Source organism: Gossypium hirsutum, chromosome A05 (genome assembly GCF_007990345.1).
Source record: "Gossypium hirsutum isolate 1008001.06 chromosome A05, Gossypium_hirsutum_v2.1, whole genome shotgun sequence".
Classification (NCBI taxonomy): domain Eukaryota; kingdom Viridiplantae; phylum Streptophyta; class Magnoliopsida; order Malvales; family Malvaceae; genus Gossypium; species Gossypium hirsutum.
Window position 1 is genome coordinate 27,384,631 of NC_053428.1, and position 25,330 is coordinate 27,409,960.

General features: G+C 34.4%; 1 protein-coding gene across 1 annotated transcript; it reads right to left on the reverse strand.

The window, feature by feature from the left end:
• Positions 1 to 10,018: 10,018 nt before the first annotated feature.
• Positions 10,019 to 23,663, reverse strand: LOC107959543 (SCY1-like protein 2). The gene is given in 15 exon segments (XM_016895618.2): positions 10,019 to 11,371; positions 11,374 to 11,393; positions 11,519 to 11,637; positions 11,745 to 11,906; positions 12,612 to 12,674; positions 13,908 to 14,036; positions 15,221 to 15,334; positions 16,497 to 16,583; positions 16,959 to 17,045; positions 17,165 to 17,226; positions 17,556 to 17,682; positions 19,147 to 19,329; positions 20,101 to 20,205; positions 20,590 to 20,694; positions 23,000 to 23,663. Coding segments are annotated over 15 exon segments (2,775 nt in total). The 5' UTR covers positions 23,492 to 23,663; the 3' UTR covers positions 10,019 to 10,451.
• Between the last annotated feature and the right edge of the window lie 1,667 nt (positions 23,664 to 25,330).

Sequence of the window (25,330 nt, forward strand, 5' to 3'; positions counted from 1 at the left end):
CCTTTGGTTCTATTATAAAAATGTGGAAGCCAAGATTGGGTGCCTTTACTAGGATTATGGGGAGGAATTGGATACGCTCCGTTAATGGTTCAAAGATAGTTTGCTTCACGACAGTTCATACCTGCTACCGGAGGATTGGCACAATTAGAGTTCGCCTTTACGGGTGAAGGCTACATGAAAAGAGTCCGAGATACTGCAAAGTCATGGAAGGAAATTCACCTAATGGAGTTAGCTCTTTATGCTGATACTATCACTCAGGATTATGAATTATGGAGAAAACGGTGAGTGAATAGTCAATAAATCTCACCGACGAGTTACACTTTCCAGAATCCTTTCTCAGAAGAAATGCCATCCGAGCTGAAAGTAGTGAGACATGAATTCGAACGTGAAAAGACCAAGCTGTTACGGGATATTAGTTCTCTTCAAGAGGAAAATTACCAGCTGAAGATCGGGGTCCAAATTGAAGAATCCAAAAGCATAAAAGTTCAAAAAGAAGCTGAGATCGTGAGAAACGACTTAAGACCTTCATTTGGAAAATAAAAAATTAAGAAACACTATAAAAAATAGTGGTTTGGGCAAGTCGTCAGCAGAATGGAAGAAAGAAATTAACAACATAAAAGGTGGGATGGAATTCTGGAAAGGGAAAGCAAAGAAAGAATAGGAAAAAACTGCGCGTGCTATGATAGAGTTAAGAAAGAAGAATGCTGAATATGAAACCGTGACTGCAGAATTTGTGACTAGTCAGTCTGAACATCAAGAGCTAAGAAGGAAAATACGAGATCTAGAAAATATGCTGCAATCTCATCAGCAACAATTAGATACTATTCTAAAAGCTCTAGAAGAAAAGAATGATCAGTACGACAAAGACACTCGCACGTATGAAAGAGCTCTCTAAGAAAAAGAAATGCAACTTGGCTTTTTGATCGATGAAATTTGCAAGGCGGCTATACAAGTTGTGCAATTATCAGATGAAGTCGAAGCTCTCAGTTGTCAATTCCCTCTGAGTCAAAGATCAAACATATCAGAATTCTTAGAACGAGTGAAGAAATAAGGCAATGTGGCTAGAAAATTTGTGTAATTATTGAATCAAAAATAGCGAAACGTTTTGTAATAGACTCTTTTCATTAATGAAATGCCTAAGTAGGGGCCCTCTTGAAATCAACACCAAAGTCTTGCACATTCATTCATGACTAACATTCATTTGAAATTCATTCATTCATTCATGCATTGCATGTACATATCACTATAATCATTCACTGAGGCTAAAATCGTACAATCCGCAGTTACGATACTACAAGTTTGGAATCACGTCATTCTTATAGGACGCGCCGAAAAGCTAGAATTATGGAAGCCGAGTTCAATGAGAGAATTGAAAGGATGGAAATGACCCAAAGAAAATACGAGTTATTCAGCTGAAAATGGTGCATAACAAATATGAGTTACTTCGAGAACAAATTTTGTATCATCAAAAGCATCACCGTTGTATTGGCTCCTTGATAACCCCAAAACATAACCGAATGGGTCTGTCGTTGGGTTAGCGAATGACCTTTTCATATTCTAATTTTGGTAATAAATATGTATATTAACTCGTGCATGAAGAGTGCTTTATTCGATAATAATGTTCATCTCCACAGCCATACGGTATTGTTGGCAGAGTTTTGGGCATTAGACTGTTGCTTGCTTGTTTTAATTTTTTTTTCTCTCTTGCTGGTGGTTCTTGTGAGGATCTGTAAGGTCATATAAATTAGCTGCTATGACTCATGTAAGAGAGATAAATGAAAATACACAGTGAATATCTATCCAAAGGAGCAAAGGGACAGAGATAATTCAATATTTGAAGCACACACCAACGTCATACTTATGTTACGGGGTTAGAATTTAAGTCTTGCAAACTATATGGCTTTAGGCAGATACTTAGCTTCAAATTTGTTTAAGTCAACTAACTATTAAAAGTGAGAATTCACAAAGGAAATTATTTAAGGAACCGAAATAAAACGAATGTTTGAGTAAATGCTTTCAAATATATTTAGTCCAACGTTACAGACTGAATTACATCGACGATTGAGATTAGTGTTTATTTACAAGATGTCTTAAGATATTTAAACTCTATGCATTCTTATCATTTAGGGTTTACAATATTTATCTTGGTAAAAAAACAAGTTATTGGAGTGCTTACATTTTAACCAACATCCAAACATGGGCCTTGAGTCTTTCAAAATAATAAGTCAGTCTTATCGGGCCGAATGACCCTAAGTGAATAAGAAGGGTTTACAATGTGTGTATCGATCGCGAGCTCCTTTGCGCAGCCAGTGATATTCTCCCCTACCTATTCTAGCGACACACTCATCGCATCCTCGGAATGATATTGGTCCATCTTGTCTTGTAATTGTAAAGCCTCGACAAGTTCCCAACTTGTCTCACTATTAGGAAGTCATTCTCATCAAACAAAGTACTCGTGCCTTGGCCTATAATTTTTCCATCGAATCACATGGTCTGCCATGATGCACACAACATCACGGTCGTAAAAAACCTTAACTCCCATCGGTGCTCTCTCATACTTGCCTCGATTTGGATCCTCTTGATTCCCACAAAAAGGTTTAAGCATACTGACACAGAACATTGGATGAACCTTGAGTTTTGTCGGTAACTCAAGTTTGTAGGCCACCTCGCCTACCCTCTTCAAAACTTTGAAAAGTCCCTTATACTATCGCACAAGCCCTTTGTGCAAGCCAATATGGGGCTAAATCAAGTGTAATTTGGTAAGGACTAAGTCACCAACCTGAAAATCGACATCCCTACGATTACGATCATCTCATTTCTTATTGTACTTACTTGCCTTGTGTAGGCAGGCTCTAGCTAAGTCATTCTACTCTTGTTAGTCCTTAAAAAATCAGTAAGTTGTTAGACTCGATCCACCATAATGGGTATCAACAATGTTGGGTGTGAGTGGTTGTTTCCCTTTCACTATCTCAAAAGGATTCATTTGTAACCTCACTCTGTTGCAAGTTATAAGAAAATTGGGTCACATCTAACAACTTTGGTCAGTCCCTCTGTGTAGCACTCACATAATGCCAAAGATAAATCTCCAAAAAAGCATTTAATATCTTGATTTGCTTATCAGTTTGCGGATGCATGCTAGCCGAAAAATTCAAGTCTGACCTTGTCAACTTGAACAACTTTGTCCAAAATCAGCTCGTAAACCACCTGTCTCTATCACTAATAATAGACTGTGGTATTCCCCAATATTTCACCATATGTCTAAGGAATAAACAAGTTGCCTCATCAGCAATGCACTCCATAATTGCTGGAATGAAAGTTTTATACTTGGAAAAACTAGTCAACCACCTCAATAATTCTCTCAAACCCATCAAATTTAGGCAAACCAATAATAAATCTCATGGATACACTCTCCCATGGGTAGTCCGGAATGGGCAAAGGTTGTAACAAATCAGTCAAAGTTTTCAACTCAGCTTTGCCTTATTGGCACACTAAACAAGTTTTCACATAGGTCTCAACATCATCAACCATGTGAGACTAATAATAATTGTCCTCCAAAAGAGACAATGTGCTATGCATACCTATATGACCAACCCATCTCGAACCATGACATTCTTTCATGACTTTCTTTTGCGTAACTTCCCATATTGATGCACATAAAGGCGATAATCCTAAGTATACAAGAAGTCTCCCTCAAGCCAAAACCATCTCATTTTCTTTTCTTTGGTATACTCAATCAACGATATAGCTATGAGATCATGGGACAAACCCTCCTTAATGCACTTCAATAAGGAACTATCAAGTTGACTAATTGTTGTAAAATCTATCTTTCGGCTTAGTGCATCAGCCACTACATTGACTTTTCTCATCTTAAACTCCATGCTGAAATCAAATTCTGCCAAGAAAACTTGTTAACGAGCATTCTAGTGAGATAACATTTTCAAAGTTAGAAAATAATTATTTGTAACATTATATATAAAAACCACGAACCTAGAAACCAACAAATAGTGCCTCCAAATGCACAAACAATGCATCACTGTGGTTATCTCTTTCTTATGGAGGGTATATCGCTACTTAGTATCATTAAGCTTTCGACCCTCAAAAGCAATCTGATAACCATCTTGCATCAGTACTCCCCCAATTGCATAGTCTGATGCATCCATATACACCTTATATGGTTTATTATAATCCAACAAAGTAAGCATAGGCTCTTTGGTGATTACCTTTTTTACTTGATCAAAGGCTTTCTGACACTGATCATTCCAATTCCACACTTTACCCTTCTTCAATAAATCTGCCAATGGTGCGGTGATTCTGGAATAACATTCAACAAAGCGTTAGTAATAATTTTTCAACCCAAGAAAAGACCGTAACTTTGTTATCTTAGTTGGTGGCTCTCAATCAACAATAAACTGAATCTTGCTCTCATCCTTTTGGATTTCACCACCTCCCACAATATGGCCTATGAAAAGTACCTCACGTTGTGCAAATGAGCTTTAGCATTTTTGCTCATTCAAATAAAGCTCATCCTCTCACAAGATTTGGAACACTTCCCTCAAGAGCTTCAAATGCTCCTCAAGTGACTTACTATACACCATAATATCGTTAAGATAAACAACTACAAAGCGATTTAGAAAAGGTTGAAGTATTTTATTCATCAATGTGAAAAATATCGATGGAGCATTAGTTAGTCCAAAAAGCATTACAATGAACCTAAACGAGCCATAGCGAGTCACACAAATTGTCTTTGGCTCATCGCTTTCGACTACTTTGACTTGATGGTACCTCAACCGCAAATCCAACTCAGTAAAGCACTTTGCACTACCAAGTTAATAAAACAAGTTTGCAAAGTAGGATTGGGTACCTGTTCTTTATAGTGATCAAGTTCTATAACACCCCTAACCATATCCATCGCCGGAACAGGATTACAAAGTATTACCGAAGTTTACAGATCAAATAAACAGATATCTCATATAAAATAACATTCATATCAGAAACCAATAAAAACAAATATAGTGTCCCTTATGCGAGCCCTTGAGGCCCAAAATACAAATTAGAAATAAGTCAGGAAAACATTAAAAATTTTCAAAGATGTAAGGGACACACGTCCGTGTGGCCAAGCTGTGTGACTCACAATTTCAAGAGACACACCCATGTCTCAGGCCGTGTGGGTATTCAAAATAGGGGCACACAATCGTGTCCCAACCCGTGTCCATACCCGTTTAACTCTTTGACTTGGGTCATACAGTCAAGCCACACGCCTGTGTGCTAGGCCGTGTGAGCATACTGACTTGCACAATTTAAAAGATGTAAGGAACACACGGCCATATCACTTGGCCGTGTGTCATACATGGTTGAGACACACGTCCGTGTCTCTACCCGTGTGGACAAAAATAGGTCATTTTTTAAGCCACATTTCTCACCCAATTTGTCATCAACCTATCTCAACATTTTTGCACATCAATAAGCCATAACAAGACATTCAAATCAAGCTAAAATCAAGTTTTAAACATGTATTATCACAACATACAACTAATCTACTTATAGGCAATTCAAATGACAATTTGATAACATGTCAATCAAATTCCAAAATTTACCTAGATAACCAAATACATATATGTATAATTTTGCTAAATATACCAAATCAACCAATTCTCAATATACCTATAATTTTCCATCATTCAACCATTCCAAACACATTCCAAACATGATAAGGCTACTTATATACACACCAAAATATACCAAACACAAGAAATTCAAATGGCTAGTTTCAACAAAACATTTATATACCAACATTGACCAAAATAACTTATACATGCCATTATAACCGGAATTAATTTACTAAAAATACCAAAAGAGTCGATGGATAATGTGATTCAGCTCCGACCAGCTTCCAACCTAAATGAGCTTCTGAATTACTATAAAACATGGAAACACGAAGTAAGTTTTTAAGCTTAATAAATTCGTATAACATAGAATTTAACTTGCCATTCAATCACATTTAAGGTAAGCATACAAGACATATTCAAACCAATTTGGCCAAAAGCCTAAACAAATAACCTCAACATGTTAGCCATGTAAACATATATAATAGCTCATAATCATGGATGAACATAGTCATTAAGCAAGTTCCACATACATGTATCAATCGAATCATGTTTCAATATATCAAGTAATATCATTTCCATGTATATACTGGTAATAGTTTGTACCGAACTCATTTTGTCTCATAACAGAACATTGCCCGTTGAACCTTTTAAAATATTGTTGGATACACGGGTAGTACACACGAAGTGTATAAAACTGTAATCTGTCAATTCATGTACATGTATGCTCATATGAGCATGTAAACAGGAAGCTCTTCCAAGCTATATAACGGGAAGCTCATGTGAGCTAAATAACGGGAAGCTCATGGGAGCTAAATAAGGGGAAGCTCATGCGAGCTGTATATCGGGAAGCTCATGAGAGCTGTGGTGTGTCCGCAACACATGCAGGACTACAACCAAAATAGTAATCCTAATGACATGCCATTTGTATCCTCCAAATTTCTAAGGTTCAAACGGGACTCAAAAATTATCGAAAATGTGATCGGAAATTATACATGGAAATTGTACAAATCACAAAAAATAATATTCAATTCTAAAACAAATAAATGTACAATTTAGTTACACGAACTTACCTCGACAAGTGTATGTAGATACGAAGCCTACTAATCCGTTACTTTTCCTTTGCCTCGATCTAACTCCGTACTAGGTCTATCCGAATCTACACGAATGAATTTGACTTAATTCAATATAATCCATATTCAATTCAGTCCAACACACATTTTTGGTAAAATTACAATTTTGCCCCTATACTTTTAATTTATTACAATTTAGTCCCTAGGCTTGAAAAATGAAATTCATACAATTTAACTCTTATTCAAGCCTAGCTGATTTTTATACATATTAATAGCAGTCCATGTATTTCACAAAATTTAGAATTTTACCATAAATTTATCATCTTTTCAATTTAGTCCCTAATTGATAATTTCATCAAAATTCTCTTTACAAATGTTGTTTATCTAACAACAACCTTTCATTTTCTATCATAAAACTTCAAAATTCAAGCATACTCATCCATGGAAAAATCATAATACTTTAACGGGTTTTCAAATTAATCCCCGAGATAGTTAGATTAAGCTATTACGATCTCGAAAACATAAAAATTATTAAAAATGAGACAAAAATGCATACCTAAATGAGTAAAAATAAGCTTGTTAACTTCAAGCTTCCATGGCTAAGTTTTCATCTTTCTTTTTCTTTTATTTGGTAAAAGATGATGATATTAAATTTATTTTATTTATTTATCATCATTTATCATTTCTTTTTCCAAAATTAACCTTAATAATTTATTAAATTTCCAATAATGAATAATCATTCTTATCCACTAACTACTCTAAATGGTTTATTTACCATATAAGGACCTCCAATTTAAAATTTCATAGCTATTTAATACATTTAGCTATTAGAATTCAATTTTTTCACTTTATGCAATTTAGTCCTTTTTATCATATTAGACATGTAAATGGTAAAATATCTTAACGAAATTTTTATACAATATTTTTATCATACTATAGACCATAAAATAATATTAAAATAATTTTTTTCGACATCGAATTTGTGGTCTCAAAACCACTATTCTGATTTCACTAAAAACGGGTTGTTACAAGTTCAATGTCTAATAGTTTATGCACAATCTCAATGACCCATCATTCTTTCTCTAAAATGAAATCGGTGCACTAAATAGAGCATTAGATGGTCTAATAAACCCGGCATCTAAAAGCTCCTTCAATTGCTTCCATAATTCCTCTAATTTTGACGGTGGAATTCGGTATGGGGACTTGGTTGGAGGCTTGAAATTGACATTAACTCAACCATGTGATCCACTTACTTCTTAGGTGGTAATTTCTTAGACAACTTGGCAAGTATGACATCTTGAAAAGGTTGTAATAATTGTGCCACCTCTTTTAAGGTTTCATCAATGGGCACATGAGTTTCAATAACTTCAAAGTTTTTAAGTAGGAAATTTCATCTCTACACACCCCCTTAGCAAATTGTATTGCGGGAAATACCTTGGCTTCTGCACTTGCCTCACATTTAATCGATACCACACATTGATGGCGTAAATCCAAAATACACATGCAATCAACAAAAGGAACAAGAAGTGTATTATTCCAATAAAGGAAATGTAAACCAACCGCAAAGTCATAATCATCAAGTGGTATTACCTCAATGGTTCCCTTACCAGTCCAACTCTTTTTGCAACGTCCATTATCGAAACCCTCTTGGAATTCCTTGTCTTGATCCATCCTAGTTCTTTATCAACCCTAAAACCCAATTTTTTAACAATTTTCTTGGATATGAACAAATCTAAAGCACCCGTGTCAATGAGGGTATTCAATCTTTTTCTCGTCACGGTGATGTCTACAAAAATCAACCCCTTTTGTTTACGACCCTTCTTGGCTTCAACAGAACTCAAAACCTAACAAAGTTTCAATGGCATCTTTTTTGACTCACCATCCCCCTTGATGGAAAAAATCATAGCCCATTTCAGACAATCTCTCATCATATATGGACCATCACAAATGAAGCATTTCACCAGGTCTCTCTCTTTCTTCTTTTCCTATGGCTTGTTGGCTTTAGTTTTCACTATATGTGGCTTACCATCGTCATTCTTGGGTGGTTTGTCTTTGTCTCCCCTACCATTGCTCTTTGGCTTGAATTGGGCTTAATAGACTCAAACTTGTCTAGCTTCCTACCACCCAACTTTGTGAATGACTTGGTCTCATCCATGGCCACGATAAGTTCAATATCCCTTGTCGGTGCAACTCCCGTTTTGCCCACGATTTCAACCCACAGTTTCAACCCACGGTTTCAACAAGTAAAATGTTTCTTTCACACTCAAGTCAGAAATTTGAAGCATTAATTCACTAAAGTCTTTGACATACTCCTGAACAATACCTTATTGCGTAAGCCGACGTAATTTAACCCAAGCCTTCTCCTCGGCATAGTAAAACTGCTTCTTTTAACTTCTTTTAAAACTCTTCCCAAGTTTTAATTGCGGTCCCTCCACGTTTCTCATTTGTTGACCTACAATGCCATTTTAAGAGAGCAACACTATTAAAATAAATTGAAGCACTATTTACCTTAATGGATCATCCTCAATGTCAATCTCCTGGAAATATTGTTTCATCCCTAAAGAAAATTGTCCACATCCCTTGCGCACATTGTCCCTTAAACTCTATGTATAGTGAAACTTCCCCAAATCCAACAATACATATTAAATTATGTAAATGGCTGAAATTAGTATCTATTTACAAGATGAGAGTTCTAAAGGATTTAAACTCTATACATTCTTATCCTTTGGGGTTTTAAATATTTATCTTGGTAAAAATACAAGTTATTGTAGTGTTTATATTTTAATCAAGATTCAAGTAGATGAGCTTTGAGTCTCTTCCAAACAATGAACCTATCTTGTCGGGCCGAATAACCCCAAATGAACATGAAAGATCTACAATGTGTGCATCGATCGCAAGCTCCTTTGCGCAACCCATGACACTTACGAAAGCAAAGAGGTCAAGGTACATCAGGAATAATACACCATTGTTGCTCAAATTCTCTTTTGCTATAATAGCTAATATTTGCTCCAATTTCATTTTCACCATTTTGTGATATTAGAAGATTTCTTTCCAATTATGAATAAAATCCGACTTTTGATTTGAAAAATTGAGAGAATTATTAAGTATTAATCAAAAGGATGCATTTTAACAAGAGAATAAACCATTTGCTAACGAAGTTACTGTCTAGAGGAAAATTGAAGAATCAAATTAACTGCTATTTTCTCTTCAAGTGCCAAACCAAATAAAAGTACAAATATAAGGGTCAATCAAGTATTTAACCCAATTATTTATCAATGTCATCAAAATTACGCATCACAAATCATATTAATTCCCAATTTGACAGCGCAATACAATGTAAAATATCGAACATCAAACTTGATTCAATATCGATCCAATTTAACATTTACATTCACTGTTGTTGTTGACCACAATCTACAAAGTAATGAATGTCCCAAAAAAAATGATTTACTTTTATTTCTCGTTACAAAAATTGAGGACTCAAACAATTATAGTGCAGTGCAGTGGCAACACTAATTGAGATAACACACATCTCTTACATGTAATCCCAATTACAATAATAAAGTTACAAACAAGCCCATATCGATGCTATGATATATATATAGTAAACAATGCCGTCTGCAGTGACAATATATGACCGTCATCCACAGATTGTATAAATTTACTTTCAGGGATCTGACAAAGCGTTATGCAGAAGGGAATGACTGCTCTATCAGATCATTTTAAAAGAGAAATAAAATAAAACAAGTCACTCTGGTAGAAGCAACCCCAAATATCAAAGTAAATCTAAAATAGGTGCCTGCTGAGATGATGATTTGGCATGGGTAACCCTTGCTCTTCCCATCCCTCTTCCTCTACCCACAGCAGCCGAGGGTGGTGGTGCAAGTTTTGGAGCAGCCGGCTCATTTTTGCTAGTGCTAAATATAGACCCAAGATCTAATGATTTCTGATTATTATATGAAGAGCTCATCGAAACTGAATTCCCTTGATTCTGTTTCAAGAAACCAATAGAATTCTGGAAGCCTCCACTATTCAAAATACTTGCATTCGGAGTTGAATCCACAGGATTTGGACCTAGTTGCTCCCCAGAGTTTTGGTTGCTGAAGGCCCAGCTGTTGCTTTTGCTCTCAGGGAAGGTACTTGTGATAGAATTGGATCCATAATTGTTTGTGACTGGTCCCATGGTGCCATTGTTGAATGTCCCAAAACCATTAGAAGCACTAGGCCGGGGAGGCCAGTTTGAAAAAGGATCCAAATCATCAAAATTTGACAGTGATGATGTTCCAGCATTGAATTGCTTCTCAACATTGCCTGACTCTGCAGTAACACCTAAAGGTGCACGAGGAGGCCACTCGATGTCAACTGCAGTGCAAGAAACAGGCATTTGCTGGCTAGATACAGTAGATATCACGGAAGGCTCTGTTTGTATGGGTGCTGATTGAATTGATTTATCACCCAAGATGGGATTAACGGATGAGTTGTTTTGTGAAGCCTGCTGAACAGTGGCACTGACACTGGCACCGGCACTGGCAGCTCCTCTGGCTGTAAGGCCCCAGTCTTCATCCCATGAGGGGCTGCTTTTTGCATTGGCAGCACAAGAAACTGTTGCACTCGTTTTGCTCAAGGCTTGAGACTGAAGCCCATTCGCAGCAGTAGCATGTTTTACCTCTGGGATCCCAGAATCAGTTAAAGTAACCCCCGTTTTTCTTCTATCTTGCTGAGTTAACACAAAATTAGAGATTCAGCAACGGAGACTAAAATATTTTTTTCATTACAAAATCACAATGGTAAACAGAAATAGGATATAAGGGAATTCATCAATCACAACAATAACAAATATACCTGAGAATATCCTTAACAAAGTGCATATATTTAGCAAACTGCTGAATATTCAACTGTTGGGCAGTGAGAAGAGGCGTGAGTAGAGGGAGGACGTGCTCTGCAGTGAACTCAACTCCATACTGAACAAAATGAATAGAAAAGACAGATACTGAGCTGTAAGGCACCAGAAGTTCTCGACATACAAAAGAAAAACAACCTAAGCAACAAACAATAGAGTTCTCATTACCTGCTTGAGAATTGAGCTTGAAACTGCTAGGGTACACATAAGGGTGGGAGCTGAACGATCAACAGCTGTACAACGTTGAATGGTCTGTAATACCTCCAGCACAGCATGTTTATTTAGTGTTTGAACAAAATCTGCTAAGCATAGCAAAGCATTGACTCTAACCTGCTCAAAGAAACTAAGAGATTCAGAAGAAATCAATAGAAATAGAGTAGCTATGTTCTTTTAAAATGCACTTTTAAAACTGCTTTTAGAATAATATTCAACAAGAATAAAAAAAGCCCCTAACTCCACATACTTTGAGAAACAGTTGTATCTGCTGCATTCAATTCGGATGAGCATTATGAATACTATTGAATGACAAGAAAGAAGATAGAAGTTAGATGTCTTCCTAAAAGCATTAATGAAACACACTTCACTATGCCCATTCTTCCTTTTTCCAATATGATAATTTCATGAATGGCCTAAATTCACATTCTTCAAGAGGCTCAAATGTCTTTCCAGGAAACTAGTAGGGATAATGCACAAAGTTAACCTAAAGCAGCTCTAACATATGCATTTGAAGCATACTAAATATCCAAAGACGGGCCCCTTTTTTTAATAAATTATATGAAATATTGATGAAGAATGTCTCTCTATTTGGATTAGTTGGGCCTTAGTTCCTCATGGGTTTAACACCAAGTTATGAAGCTTACGTAAGTTATATTATGTTAGGAGGTTGGATTTGGGTAACAGAAAAACGTTGATACTGAAAATTATTCTGGAGAATTGTCCTACATCACATGGCAGTGTTTATTCATATTATTACATCTAATAAATTATGACAAAATAATATAATTAAAGTTAATTAGCAAAAATATGCATACATACCGCAGCAACAGTTGTTTTAAGAGCTAAGCCATGAATACGAGGCAGAATGGCTTCTTTCACAAGCTGAACATAAAGAATAATTGGAAACATAAAGTTAGTACTTCAACAACAGGCTATCATCATGAATATAATAATGAAAAAGACAATAAGAAATATAGATGAAACTTACAAGGTGTTTGACACCATACTGTCTAATCCATATTTCACAACCAACAAATTCCTATTGTTAATATATTTACAAAAATAACTGAAAATACTGCAATGCACTCGGAATAGCTCAAAGATGCTTGAACAAAATCCACTATGAGGTAGATTAGCTTGTTTCACAAGCTGTAAAGCATAAAAAAGTAATCTTAAATAACCGGCTGTTACTTGTTGGCACTTAACACCCTCATTATAGAAATATCAACAAGAATATAACAGCTAAAAGAACTCAAAACATGAAGATCTTGCTTCTCTTTCACAGTGATCTGGAAAAATAAATTTGAGCTAAAATCCACTACGAAAATGTTGATGGAAACAACTGCAACTTACGATAGGTAAAGACCCACTATTATGACTACAAAAAGGAAATGGAACTATGCTATGGAGGAATAAACTTATTAGCTTACCAGATCAGAGTATGTTTTCTTTTCAAACAATAAAGAAAATCATCAAAATTAAACATGAAGATCCAGCACTATAAGAGTTGAAGAACAAAAGTTATCTGACAAAAAGTGCTGGATGTACTAAGAATGATTTTTATTAATTTCTCTATTTTTGTGACACAAGCCAGTGACATTTCTTACATTAAATTACTCAAGAAGTTGGTCAAGCATGCGAGCAATTAATGAAAAAATCAAGCACAATCATTCAAACAAAATGCCGAAAAGTTGTAAGTTTTGCTCTCTCCATCCATTGTTTCAACTTTCGACTTCAGATTTGATTCATTTCAAATCGATATTAAATGCAGCTAATGAAAAAAAAAGGGCGTGATCCTTCTGCAACGATGGAATTATTATCTTATTTAAAAATTTAAGGCAAAGATGAGATCTGAGTGTGAAGCTGTACATTCCTCTTAGTATCTAGAGTCTAAGGAATAATTTACACCATCCAACAATCAACAGGTACTAATGATTGCCCCTTTTTGTAATATTCAATAACAAGCATAAATAACATCCTAGTCAAAGATATAAATGATTCTCTTCTAAAACATGTGCAATCAATTTATGATTATTATTGCATACAACAAAAGATGAGAAGGTAAACCTCTTGAAATAACAATCCATTAAAAGAAAAACAATGCATGACAGTCACCTGCATATCAAGCTGTTTGGCAAGGAATAGAGATTTTCTCAAAGCCTCTTCTTGTATACGAGGATCACCGTCATCATACGCTCGAACAAGCATGGGCATTACATGGGATATTCGATGCTCCGAAGTTGTCTACAGTAATTGGAGTAACTAAATTAAATGATTGAGCATGATCCATGATGAAAACAAGCCTCAGAAGAAAATGTGAAACATGACATTGCCATTTCATAAAGGATCCTTTTCAGAAATTACCATATGGTGGAAGGAAGTGAAACACAAAAGCCCAGTAAAATTGAATGGCATATCTGAAAGCAATTGAAATATCAAGCTTCTTCATTTACATGATACGATATCTATGATTCCACAGTTCTATTGAGCTACTGATTAATAGCAGTAAAAGAATGACTATCTATAGAAGTATTTATCAGTACCTAAAACATCAGGTGGCAACCTTGAAACCTTAATAAAAGCTCAAACAAAACTCCCAAAACAAAAAGAGGACTGGGTGTGTGTGTATGTTGCGGAGGGGGGAGGGGGCTATTAAGGATGCAAAGATGATTGACACATTAAGATTTTCTTTGGTTAGATAGGGAGTTCTGTATTAGTTTAACTGTAGTTTTGAAGTTCTAGGGTTTTACAGTTATATGTAGGTTCTTAATGTGGGCTTTTCTTATCCTATTATGTTCTGCTATAAGTTTAGTTAGTTTCCTATCTGGAGTCTACGCAGTTGTTAAAGTCTAAATTAAAGTAAAACTTCTGTTCCTTCTAGGAGTAAGGATGTTTGGAGTCTATATTAATCAATTTACTCTTTCAATTGAGATATGAAATTATTATATGAGAACTTCCGCAGTATTCCATCATAATTGTGTGATGCAATCAACCATAGGTGCAAGGAACCCAGGGAATCTTTATCAGTTTTTTCACTTATTTTATTTTCTTTGTTCTCTAACTCTAACAAATCACTGAGATTGAGAAAACTTTGGGGTCAGGGAGCGAGAGATATCCAAGAAAAACAACAGAACAAAATGAAAAAAACCTATATCACCCATAAAAATAGCTTTCATGAAATTTAAAAAGAATGTACACCTAAAATGACCATCAAAGTAGAATATAAGCAATGTTCCGAACCACATAGATCTATTTCTCCATCACTTCCTTCCATATCATGTAAAATTTTACTAGATATCAACTTGTTCATATTCACAAACAAAACTACACCGGTCTTTTTTCTGATTGTATCTTAAAAGATACAGAAAAAGAAAAATGGAACTTTTGACCCTTGGAAGCATTCTTTGAAGGAGCAAACTACTAGTTACCTTGTTAATAATAAGATCTGCATGCTTCACCAGCAACAACAGGGTCTCTCCTGCAGCAGTGCTCATGACAGGCACAAGAGCTGGGAATGTAACTAACTTGAAATCAGATTTACCCTACGATACATTTCAAGCCATCAGTTAATTAGTCAAAAAGATTGAAAAGCATGATTATAGTATACTAGATATAACTATGCCAGATTCAGTATTACATGCGGTTTCATCACGATTCAGATTTGTTAACAGAAAAAAGAGATGAACTAAGGGAAAAGCACTTCCTCCACATTACCAAATGATAAAGCTCAAACAGACCTCAAATAGATGAAGGAAAAAAGAATTTTGGCAAGCCAAATAAATGCCACTACTTTGAGAGTGAAAATTTTGGCACGGTTTTAACATTATTTATTGGTGCTATATTACATTTGGCATTCAATAAGGAACGTAAATTTGATACGAGTAGCTCCATGTATAATCCAAATGCCAGTAGAAGTCGATTTGATAATTTTCAGCAACAATAAATGAAATTACCCTTTTAAAATTTCATTTAGAATCCAACTAAAGCAACATAACTTTGCACTTGTTAACCTTTTGCTATATATTAAACTTTATTTTCACAGGAAGAAACTATCCCTAGAGAGCTTCCTTTTACCCATAACCTAGGATATGGTCCTAAATTGAGCATAACATGCTTTTCCTGCATTCATCATAGATCATACACCAAAATCTTAATATGCTTATTTAAATGTAAATTACAACATTCATTATAAATATAAATAACATATAGTTAAGCATTTACGCATATTCATGGCTATTATTTGATATGTTTATTCATTGTTATTGTCATTATTAGACAGTTGAGAAAATACTGAAGTATCTTATTTAGTAGCAGAATTTTTTCTTATGAAAAGATTTAGTAGATAAAACAAACAATTTAAGGGAAGTAAAAAGCTGTCGACCAAGAAACAGCAGGAAAGAGAAACACAGGCTATACCATATTTCAGAAAACGAAGTGCAGGGCTGCAGGCAATTTATGTTAAAGTTGCAGAAATAGATCTTGAGAGGCAGGAAAAGGGTAATCTAATATTTAACAGAGAAAATACCTAGCACATTGAAAATATCAAAAGATAGACCTTCATTAACAACTGATCCAGAAAGGTTAGCATGGAGATACTTCAATGGCCAATACAATCTCCAATCAAATTATTTGAATTCCAATCACGAAAAATAAAACATGCATTCTATTAATACTCCAAAACCTTAGTATGAGCAAAACAAGCACCTGTGACTCCGCAATCTTGAGAACCATGGGCACAATCATTGGCTGCATAACCAGATTCCTTAGCTCTGCACAAAGAAGCGGAAGTACCTGCATTTAGAAATCTTATTTACTTGACTAGCTTTGGCCAAACAAATGCAATCCTTAATATCATGAACCACTAATATCTCCTTAAGCTCGTGAACCAGAAATAGCAACGAATAAGAAAGGGAGAGAGATAACATTTGAAGATCTTGAAGCATCACCCCATGAGAGGGAAAGAGTCTGGGACGAGGAACGCACATATGTTAATCACTTTAAGAAATCAAGAACTCTGATTTCTGATATATCTTCGTTTATTTTCTCAAATATCCTTAAATACAGGCCCTAAATAACTATAGTAATGTACTTAAAATTTGAACTTGTATTACACACCAAGCAATATTAGGGAAGAAGCACTGAAAGAGACAAAATAAAACCTCAAACCTTATATTGCAACACACGGGAATCAAAATCTTTCCACATATCAGATAAAGCTTTTAGAAACTCAGACTTCTGCATGTTATCTCTTTCCTGCGAAACAAAATCGACATCCAGGAATTTAGCAATTTTATAGCACTTATTCAAGCAAGTGGCTTCTAGATACTGCAGTTAATGAGCATGTGTTAGACAAGAAAAATTCAAATGCATACAAGCATGTGGTCAAGGAAACGAAGAGCACGCAACCTAGTGTCATCCCGGAAAAATGGAGAGCCTGAAATATAGCACAAAATTCAATAAATTAATCCAATTAGCAGGACAAACATCAGTATCCAAAGCAAACAATGCCACTGTCTTTTGAGAGGAAGTCCATATTTTACGATAAAAAGAGACTTAATGCATGATTATTTGCTTTTCACAGCAACTCGATGACCCCTGAATTTGCAGTACAGCTCATAGTAAAGAGATGAAAGCAACCAGAAACGTTCTCTTAAAATTATTTAATTCTAAAAAAAATTGGATACAGGAAACAGACTATTATTCTAAAGTATTTTCCTTTTTTATTTTTTGAGGACATAAAAGAAAATTAAAAAGGTTTATTACCTGTAAAATCCAGTGCTGATGGCCTGGTAGATTCATTAGCAGAAAGCATCCTTTGTAAGTCATGGATAAGTTCTGGTGGGATAGAGGAGAAGGCTTCACTGGATAAGTACGTCAATGTATTCATATACTGCAGGAAAGAAACACCACAATCAACCACTAGAAAGACAAAAAGGGAAGAAAAAACGTAATTCAAATCTAGTATGGTAGAATAGGATATATCTTCAAAATGTAAACTTGTTGAATTCTTCAGTCTCTAAAGCAGTCTTTCACACAAACCTCTCTAATTTGCATGAGGGAACAAATGGATGGCGGTAGAGAGCTTTCAGAAAAGGTTTTTTACATGTGCCTTGCTAGGTGCCAACAAAATTTGAATAAATTGGGAGAAAGCATCTATATAAACTTAAAAATGGGGAAAAAGTGCAAGGTGTAAAACATTGACTGAGTCAATTGTTGAACAACAATGTCTGGATTCATATAGTTATAAACCTAAAGTTCACTAAATCTTAAAAGACTTCAACATTTGGTAAACTGACTACTGAAAAAGAAATATAAATGCAGGAATTGTGGGAAATTTGTTATTAAGTCAATAGGTCGGATAAGAGGAAGACTTCAAAGGACTTTTAGCACAAACAAGAGGAAAGATACTGTTTGAAAGAATTAACGCCATATAATCTGTGGCAATGTGGTTAGCATTTCTGAGTCACTAATTTACAACCCATTGGGTCTCAACTGAAATAGATTTGATGATAAGTGCAACCTTAAGTCAGGCTGAACAGGTTTGTACTAAGTTTCTCAGTCCAGCCAATTTCAAAAATCGAAAGATCCAAAGGAAAGCTTACTTGCTGAACCAGATAATCCAGAATAATAACTCAATCCTGAAAACTAAAATGTTGACATATACCAAAAAAACGATTGAGTTTACATGTGTTTTATCACACAATATATACGACTTGTGAAATCTAAAAACCCATCTTTTGAAATTCAAGTTCCAAGTCAGATTGGAGGACTTCCAAGCGATGCAGGGAGTGCAAGAAACAGAGGGAATGATAAAGTCAAATAAGCATCAACCATTGCCTTCTCATTTAGGTTGAATTAAAGTCAATGTGGATGTGGCTTATAATTCGCTGAAGATAGCAATGCAGAGTTATTCAGAGGGTATTCTGTTGTTTTGTGCTTTTACTAAAGTGATACATTGTGAGAAAACATGGATTTATGTATTTAGGTTTTGAAAGTGATATATTGCTGGATATGAAAGAAATTTTCCAAACAAAGATCGAACTTTGGGAATGGAGTAATATAATTTAGACATTTAGGGTTTAACTTTGGAATTTAGTATTTGTCAGTTCTCTCTATCATGTTAGGAGCAGCGCTATCATGTGATGAAGGAGAACAGCAATTCTGGTACAGATCTCTCCCTACCTCCTTGTATAATCCTGCCTTAAGTTAATATAAATGATTTTCGTTTTCTACTTTGAACAAAAATGAGAGCAAAACCCGTAGGCATGATATAAAATTAATAAGAAAGTAGTTTTTCTTGTTTAGAAAACAAAAGAGGCAATCGGAAAAGGATAAAAATTTAATTAGTAAGTACCATCTTGACATTGTTGTTGCAGTCAAACAAAGGCTTTCGAGCAACTAGATGGTATGCAAGGCATCCATAACTGAAAATATCAGAAGACCATCCAACTGAAGATGATTTACTACGAACCAACTCAGGTGCAGTATAATTCAATGATGGCTGAAGAGGCATGACAGAATCTTCAGTATCATATTCCTGCAAACAGACCATATCAAATTAGAATATTAAAGCTAAATGTAAATCATAATTGCACATGCAAATCCACCCATCATGATGAGTGAAGTGACAAAATATCATAAGGAGCACACTCCTATTTGCAAAGACCAAACAGCACATGGCCAACAAGTAAACATGAATAAAACAAAGAAGGGACCAAAGCCTAAATTGTAGAAAGACAGCTACTAAGAGCAGATGTATTTATGCCAAAGAAATAAGCAACCAAAGAATGGAGTTAAATGACATTCCAAAATGCACACACAATAATAAATATTTAATCATGTACGACCATGTAGCGCATCTATGACATATCATATTAGAACATAAAATAATACACGGCAAGATGGCATCATATCCACATTGCAAAGAGGCTAACCTAATGAAAGATGGCATGACAATAAGTAAATTACAAATAGTAAACTAAAGTATGTTACTTATGCTCAAGGGTGAGTATCATATATGCCGACTAGCCTGACATTCCAATTTTTCATGCTTTTCCCTATAGGTGGACAGTCAGACCTCCATGCCCACATCCATCAAATATGTGCTGAACGAAATTATTTCATGGAAAATGAAATTACAGCAACATAGCCAGAGAAAATGTGCCGATTTCAGTTGGTCAATGAATTAAATTTTTTTTTTCTTTGAGTATGATGGAAAGTACCATGGCGTGAACCTACATTTCTTCTCAAACTCCACTGACAGTTACAATTTTGAGCTAAATCGTTAAGATATCAAAAGTCTTCTTACAGAATAATGGAAGGCCTTCACAGAATCACTAGAGGCCTGATCTGTTGAGATAGCAAAACCAAACCCACCAAGTTTCCAAGCTCCACTTGATGTAATTAAGACATTCTGCAAAGTACAAACTCATTTGTTAAACACACTTGTAAAGCAGTTAGGTTCCCCGCCCACAATTATCTACCATGTAAGCTCAAAAGGCAACATAGTAATCTGTTTTCAACAATCAAGAAAGTATGAAAGAAGCAAACAAAAACTTACCAAAAATTTGTAGGCCGAAGGCTACTAAAATTAATAAACAGGCAGAAAATTTTGAAAAATCGGAAGGTTAAAACACTATACAGAAGATGGCCCATAAATTATCACTAGTTCTTTATCCCAACACATCAAAATAACTATGCAGAGAAGGAAGATTTTACTGCAATATCAGGATCATATTAGTATAAGTCAAGACAACATTATTATTAAAACAATAAAAAGAAGAAGAAAAAAAGCAACCTCAGGTGATATAGCTCGATGAATAAGGCGTGCATTGGTATGAAGAAATTCCAAGGATTCCGCGATCTGAAGCAAACCATGCTTCACCTCCAACAAACTCATTTCCTGTGAAGAAAACACACTTCTAAGTTTGCTATAATCATATAACATAAGAGGTGAATGCATAACAAGATGGTGATTCAAGCATCCAGCATTCCCAGTGAAATCTTAAAGAACAACTTTTCATCTTATACAAATACATATCAAACATTAGAAACATGCACATCCAATGTCTAAAAGAAACAATGGGTTAGATTTCAAAAACTAGCAATATCTCAAGGTGAAAGCAATTTGTTCATGTAGAGGAGAAATAGAGGCATCGTGAAAAGTACAATTTTTCCCTTACCCTATTTAAGAACATTTTCTTAAAAGGGAGAGGATATTGTTTACACTGAAACTAACCCCTGAAAACATCACTTTAAGTTCCCCAAAGCCGAAAGGATTCAAAAGTATCCCACATCACTGTTTTAGGTTGATATTCCCTTTAAACCCTTAATAGTGTCAATTTAACAATAACCACAAAACAGGTTATAGTAGTTATAAACCTACAATAACCTTCTTTTTGTCCACTCTGAGAAAATTTAAAAGGAACATTTTTACTACTCAACTCCACTCCAGTAATCTCCCCACCCACTTACTGTAATCTCTTCCACCTCCAAACTTCCCAACATAGTGTTAAGGTTGAGACCAATTAGAAATTAAATATCAGGGCATCTCAAATGCATTCCAAACTCCAATTAAGCATGGTGAAAAAAAAATCTAAAATTCAAACTATTTTCTTTTCTTTTTCTTCCTTCTGTTCCTTTTTTTTTTTTGGGGGGGGGGGGAATTAAGATGTTAAAATACTTACCATATAAGGCTTAGACTAAGCTCTAAGTTTTACACCTTTATGCAAGGTTGAACCATTGTGTGACACAATTTGTGCCTACTTTGCAAGTGAACCACATTCCATCTTAACTACAAAAGGCATGGTCCCTCTGGGTGTATTGTGAATAAAATCATTGAACTTATATTTTGACATAAATTCTTTCAAGGACTAAGCAATTAAGCATTACTGCAGGAAACTTGTACAACAAGCTTTATCTAGGTAACAACTGCTAACAACTATTGCTCAGCCTTTTGTTCTTAACTCTTCCAAAACCACATCTCAGATTTATTGCTTCGTTATACGGAATCGGTTATTCCTTTTATTCCCATTTTACTTAAGAAAAACAGATTCTGTAATACTTCTAAACCATAATTAAAATAATATTGCATCAACTTGTTTAAATAAAAGTATTCTTGTTTGAAGCCAAAGGAGATAATTAGGGTTTTCTTTATTCTTATTGATAGTTACTCAGCTGGTTAATTCAATACTTCAATGGTTTATAGTAGCCACTAGTATTTGAGATTTTCTATTTTGTTAAACAGATCTTGATCATGGAATATCAATACTACAATTTAACCATTTTCTTAGATTTTGTATATTATTTCTAAAACTTAAAAATTTTATCCTCATCCAGTCTAATATCATGTCTTCCGTCTCCAATCTGAATTTGCAGATTTAGTTAACTTCCATGATGACATAGATTATGAACCAAGTTATTGGACAGCTTAATATATATTTTTGAAAATCTCCTCTTAGTAAGGGCAGCAAATGCTTCTCTCAGCATGGTTTGCCCTCCTCATTTGAAATGCATATGCAATCTACTTTTCTTATATCCTTCAGACCCTCTAGAGATTGCATGTATCTTCTAACCAGTTCTTGATAACAAACCCCCAATTTGAATTAAGCCCTACTATTTTACAAGGCAAAAAATTTCAGTAACCTGTTTCCTTGCTGCCCACCTTTTGCCTCTAAACAAAGTAATACATTTAGATTGAAAAGTGCTTGACCAACAAGCAAACACCATTTTAGCACTTGCAACTGACCATATTTTTCATTCCTAGTCCAAAATGCTTAGTCCTTTATTTTAGCAACTCTTATTCTTAAAGCTAGGATACTTCCACAACTCTGTTGACATAAAACACAAGAAACACACAGCTAAATTATCTACGTACCCAAATTAGTATAGGGCATATTGACTAAAATTAAAAATACCGATGTAGAAAACTATACAGAAATTATAATTCAACATTTACAGTAAATCTAGTAAACTGGACAAACCGATTACAGTACCACCATCATGCACAAAACTGATCCTAGAGAACTACAGCATTGAAAATAGCTATTATCACCTAGTAGAACAAAAAGTGATTTGCATAGATACACAAAGATTTGGATCAAATATACCTTTTAAGATTCACTCATTTATACAAAACATTGGAGCAACTTAAATTGAAAATGAATCAAATTTGAATTCGTTCAAGAAAAGGAGAGTAGAGCACGTACAATCCCTTTGAGATCCTTAGGAACTTTGGCAACATTCTCGACATTCCCAATCGCATTAGCCACCGACGCAAACAATGGCTCCGTAACCATCGTCATGGCATTCTTATTCTCATCCAAAGCATGCACCACGTGAACCACCCCTGGATGCCGCAGTCTGACCAGCCTCGCCGCGTCCGCACGTATCAGATCGAAGAATGAATCCTCAACGATCTTGGAGAGCCCCGCGCGCGCGCGCGCCTCCGCCAGCATCTTCTTGTCCAGGAGCCAGACGCAAACGGTGGGATACTGGTGGGGACGCGTCGCATCACACGCCTTGGCCGAGTACAACTTCCAGACAAGGCCAGGGCCAGCGGAACCAATCTGGTGAAGGAGTTCATAGTCCAGGAGCGCTTTGGGTCCGGAGACCTCCCGAACGGTAGTTTGTACGGTTTTCTCGATGACCGCAGCGGTTTTTGCGAAAGCTTGGGTTAGGGTTTTCATGTTGATCGACATTCTTCCTTTTGTTTGAAGTTAGTTTAGCAGAAGGAAGAAAATTGAATGAATTTATAAATAACGTACAATAGAAGAAAGGAAGAGGATGAAGGAATGTGGACTTTTTCCTTTTCCGGATTAGAGACCATTATATGCTTACCTGAATAAACAAATAATCAATTTAATAAACCTTCTAACTAATGCATCTATGGAGCCTCTTGCGAATTTACTAACGACCAATTTTTAACATCTCAATAAATGATATTGTGTATATTTTGTCTTTTTATTTTTTATGTAACATTTTCGGAATAAAATATAAATTGGATTGTATTTAAAGCTCAAACTCTACTAGAAGTCCTTATATTACTAAAAATAAAAAATTATTCAAATAATGACACTGTTATAATTTGTCATTAAATTATTGGTAAAGTCAATAAAACATATCATACTCAATTAATTTACTCATAGTTTGACCCAACTCATAATAAACTCAACCATCCTAAAAATTTATATGTATTTTCGAACTATTGTACGATTGAAAAATTACAAACTTAACACATTTTTTAACCACGTGATAGCTCAAAAATATATAGATTTTTTTTAAAGCATGGTTGGGTTTTTATGGATTGGATCATGGATAGATCGATTAAGTATAATATATTTTATCTAACTGATCAATAACTTAACGACAAATTACAACAATTTCACAATTTAAATAAATTTTTATATCATAATTAGATTTATTGTAATTAACTGTGATTATACTGTTTTTACATATTTGAATAAAATAGAAAACTCACTAACTTGAGTATAATTAGGGCACTCAATTATTTATTTCAATTGTTTTTTTTCTATTCTATATGTAATTTTTTGGCATTCCATATGAAGGATTTATATCAGATTAAGGGGTTGTACTGAAATTGTTGAATCAAACTTAAAATGTTGTTGTAGAATAATTGAGTTGATAGTAAAAAATTGTAATCAATTTAATTTTTAATTAAAAATTATCAATTAATTAATTCATTAAAGTCTTTAAGAAGTCGTTAAGTGCTAACATAGAAAATGATGATATATTGGTTAACATAAAAAAATATTAATGTAAATTGCTTAATTATTTTTTAATCATTTTTACGAGAACTTAATTAATTTTTAGATATTATATAAAATTTCTATGAAGTTTATAAAAGAAGTAGTAGTTTTTTTTTATAATTTTTATAATATTTGATCATTTATAATAACTTATACAATTTTCTATTTTTTATAACTTTCTAAATTCATAATGTTTTAATAAAAAATTATTACTTATTTTTCTCTAAACTCACACACTACCTCGTATCATACCTGAGTATATTCTTATCAACTTTCCTCGTGTCATCTTTTCACCAAACACTAAACTCATTGGTAGGTTAGGTATGTTGAAAAGTGATACTTTCCTAAATATTTAATTAGTAGGAAAGTAATTTTAATGTTTAATATATTAAATTTTATACTTAAAAAGTATTTCTAATGTTTGATATGTTAAGTTTTATAGTTAGAAAGTGTTTTTGACATTTGACATATTTTCTCCATTACTTCAACAGATTTTTCACAGATAATTTTTTTTTCTTAATATCAATTTTTATATGCATCTTTAATATCTATATAGTATATCATTTACATATTAACTTTTTTTTCTATTAATTTTTCTCTCTTTTCTTTTTAATATATTAATTGAAAATTCAATTTTATTATAATTTTTATGAATATTTATCAGCAAAAGGGGAAAAAATTAAAGTTTAGGTTTAGGTCACTTATTTAATCATTACCTTTTTACATGATTTACCTTTAAATTATTTATAGTTTTACTTACAGCAATACCTA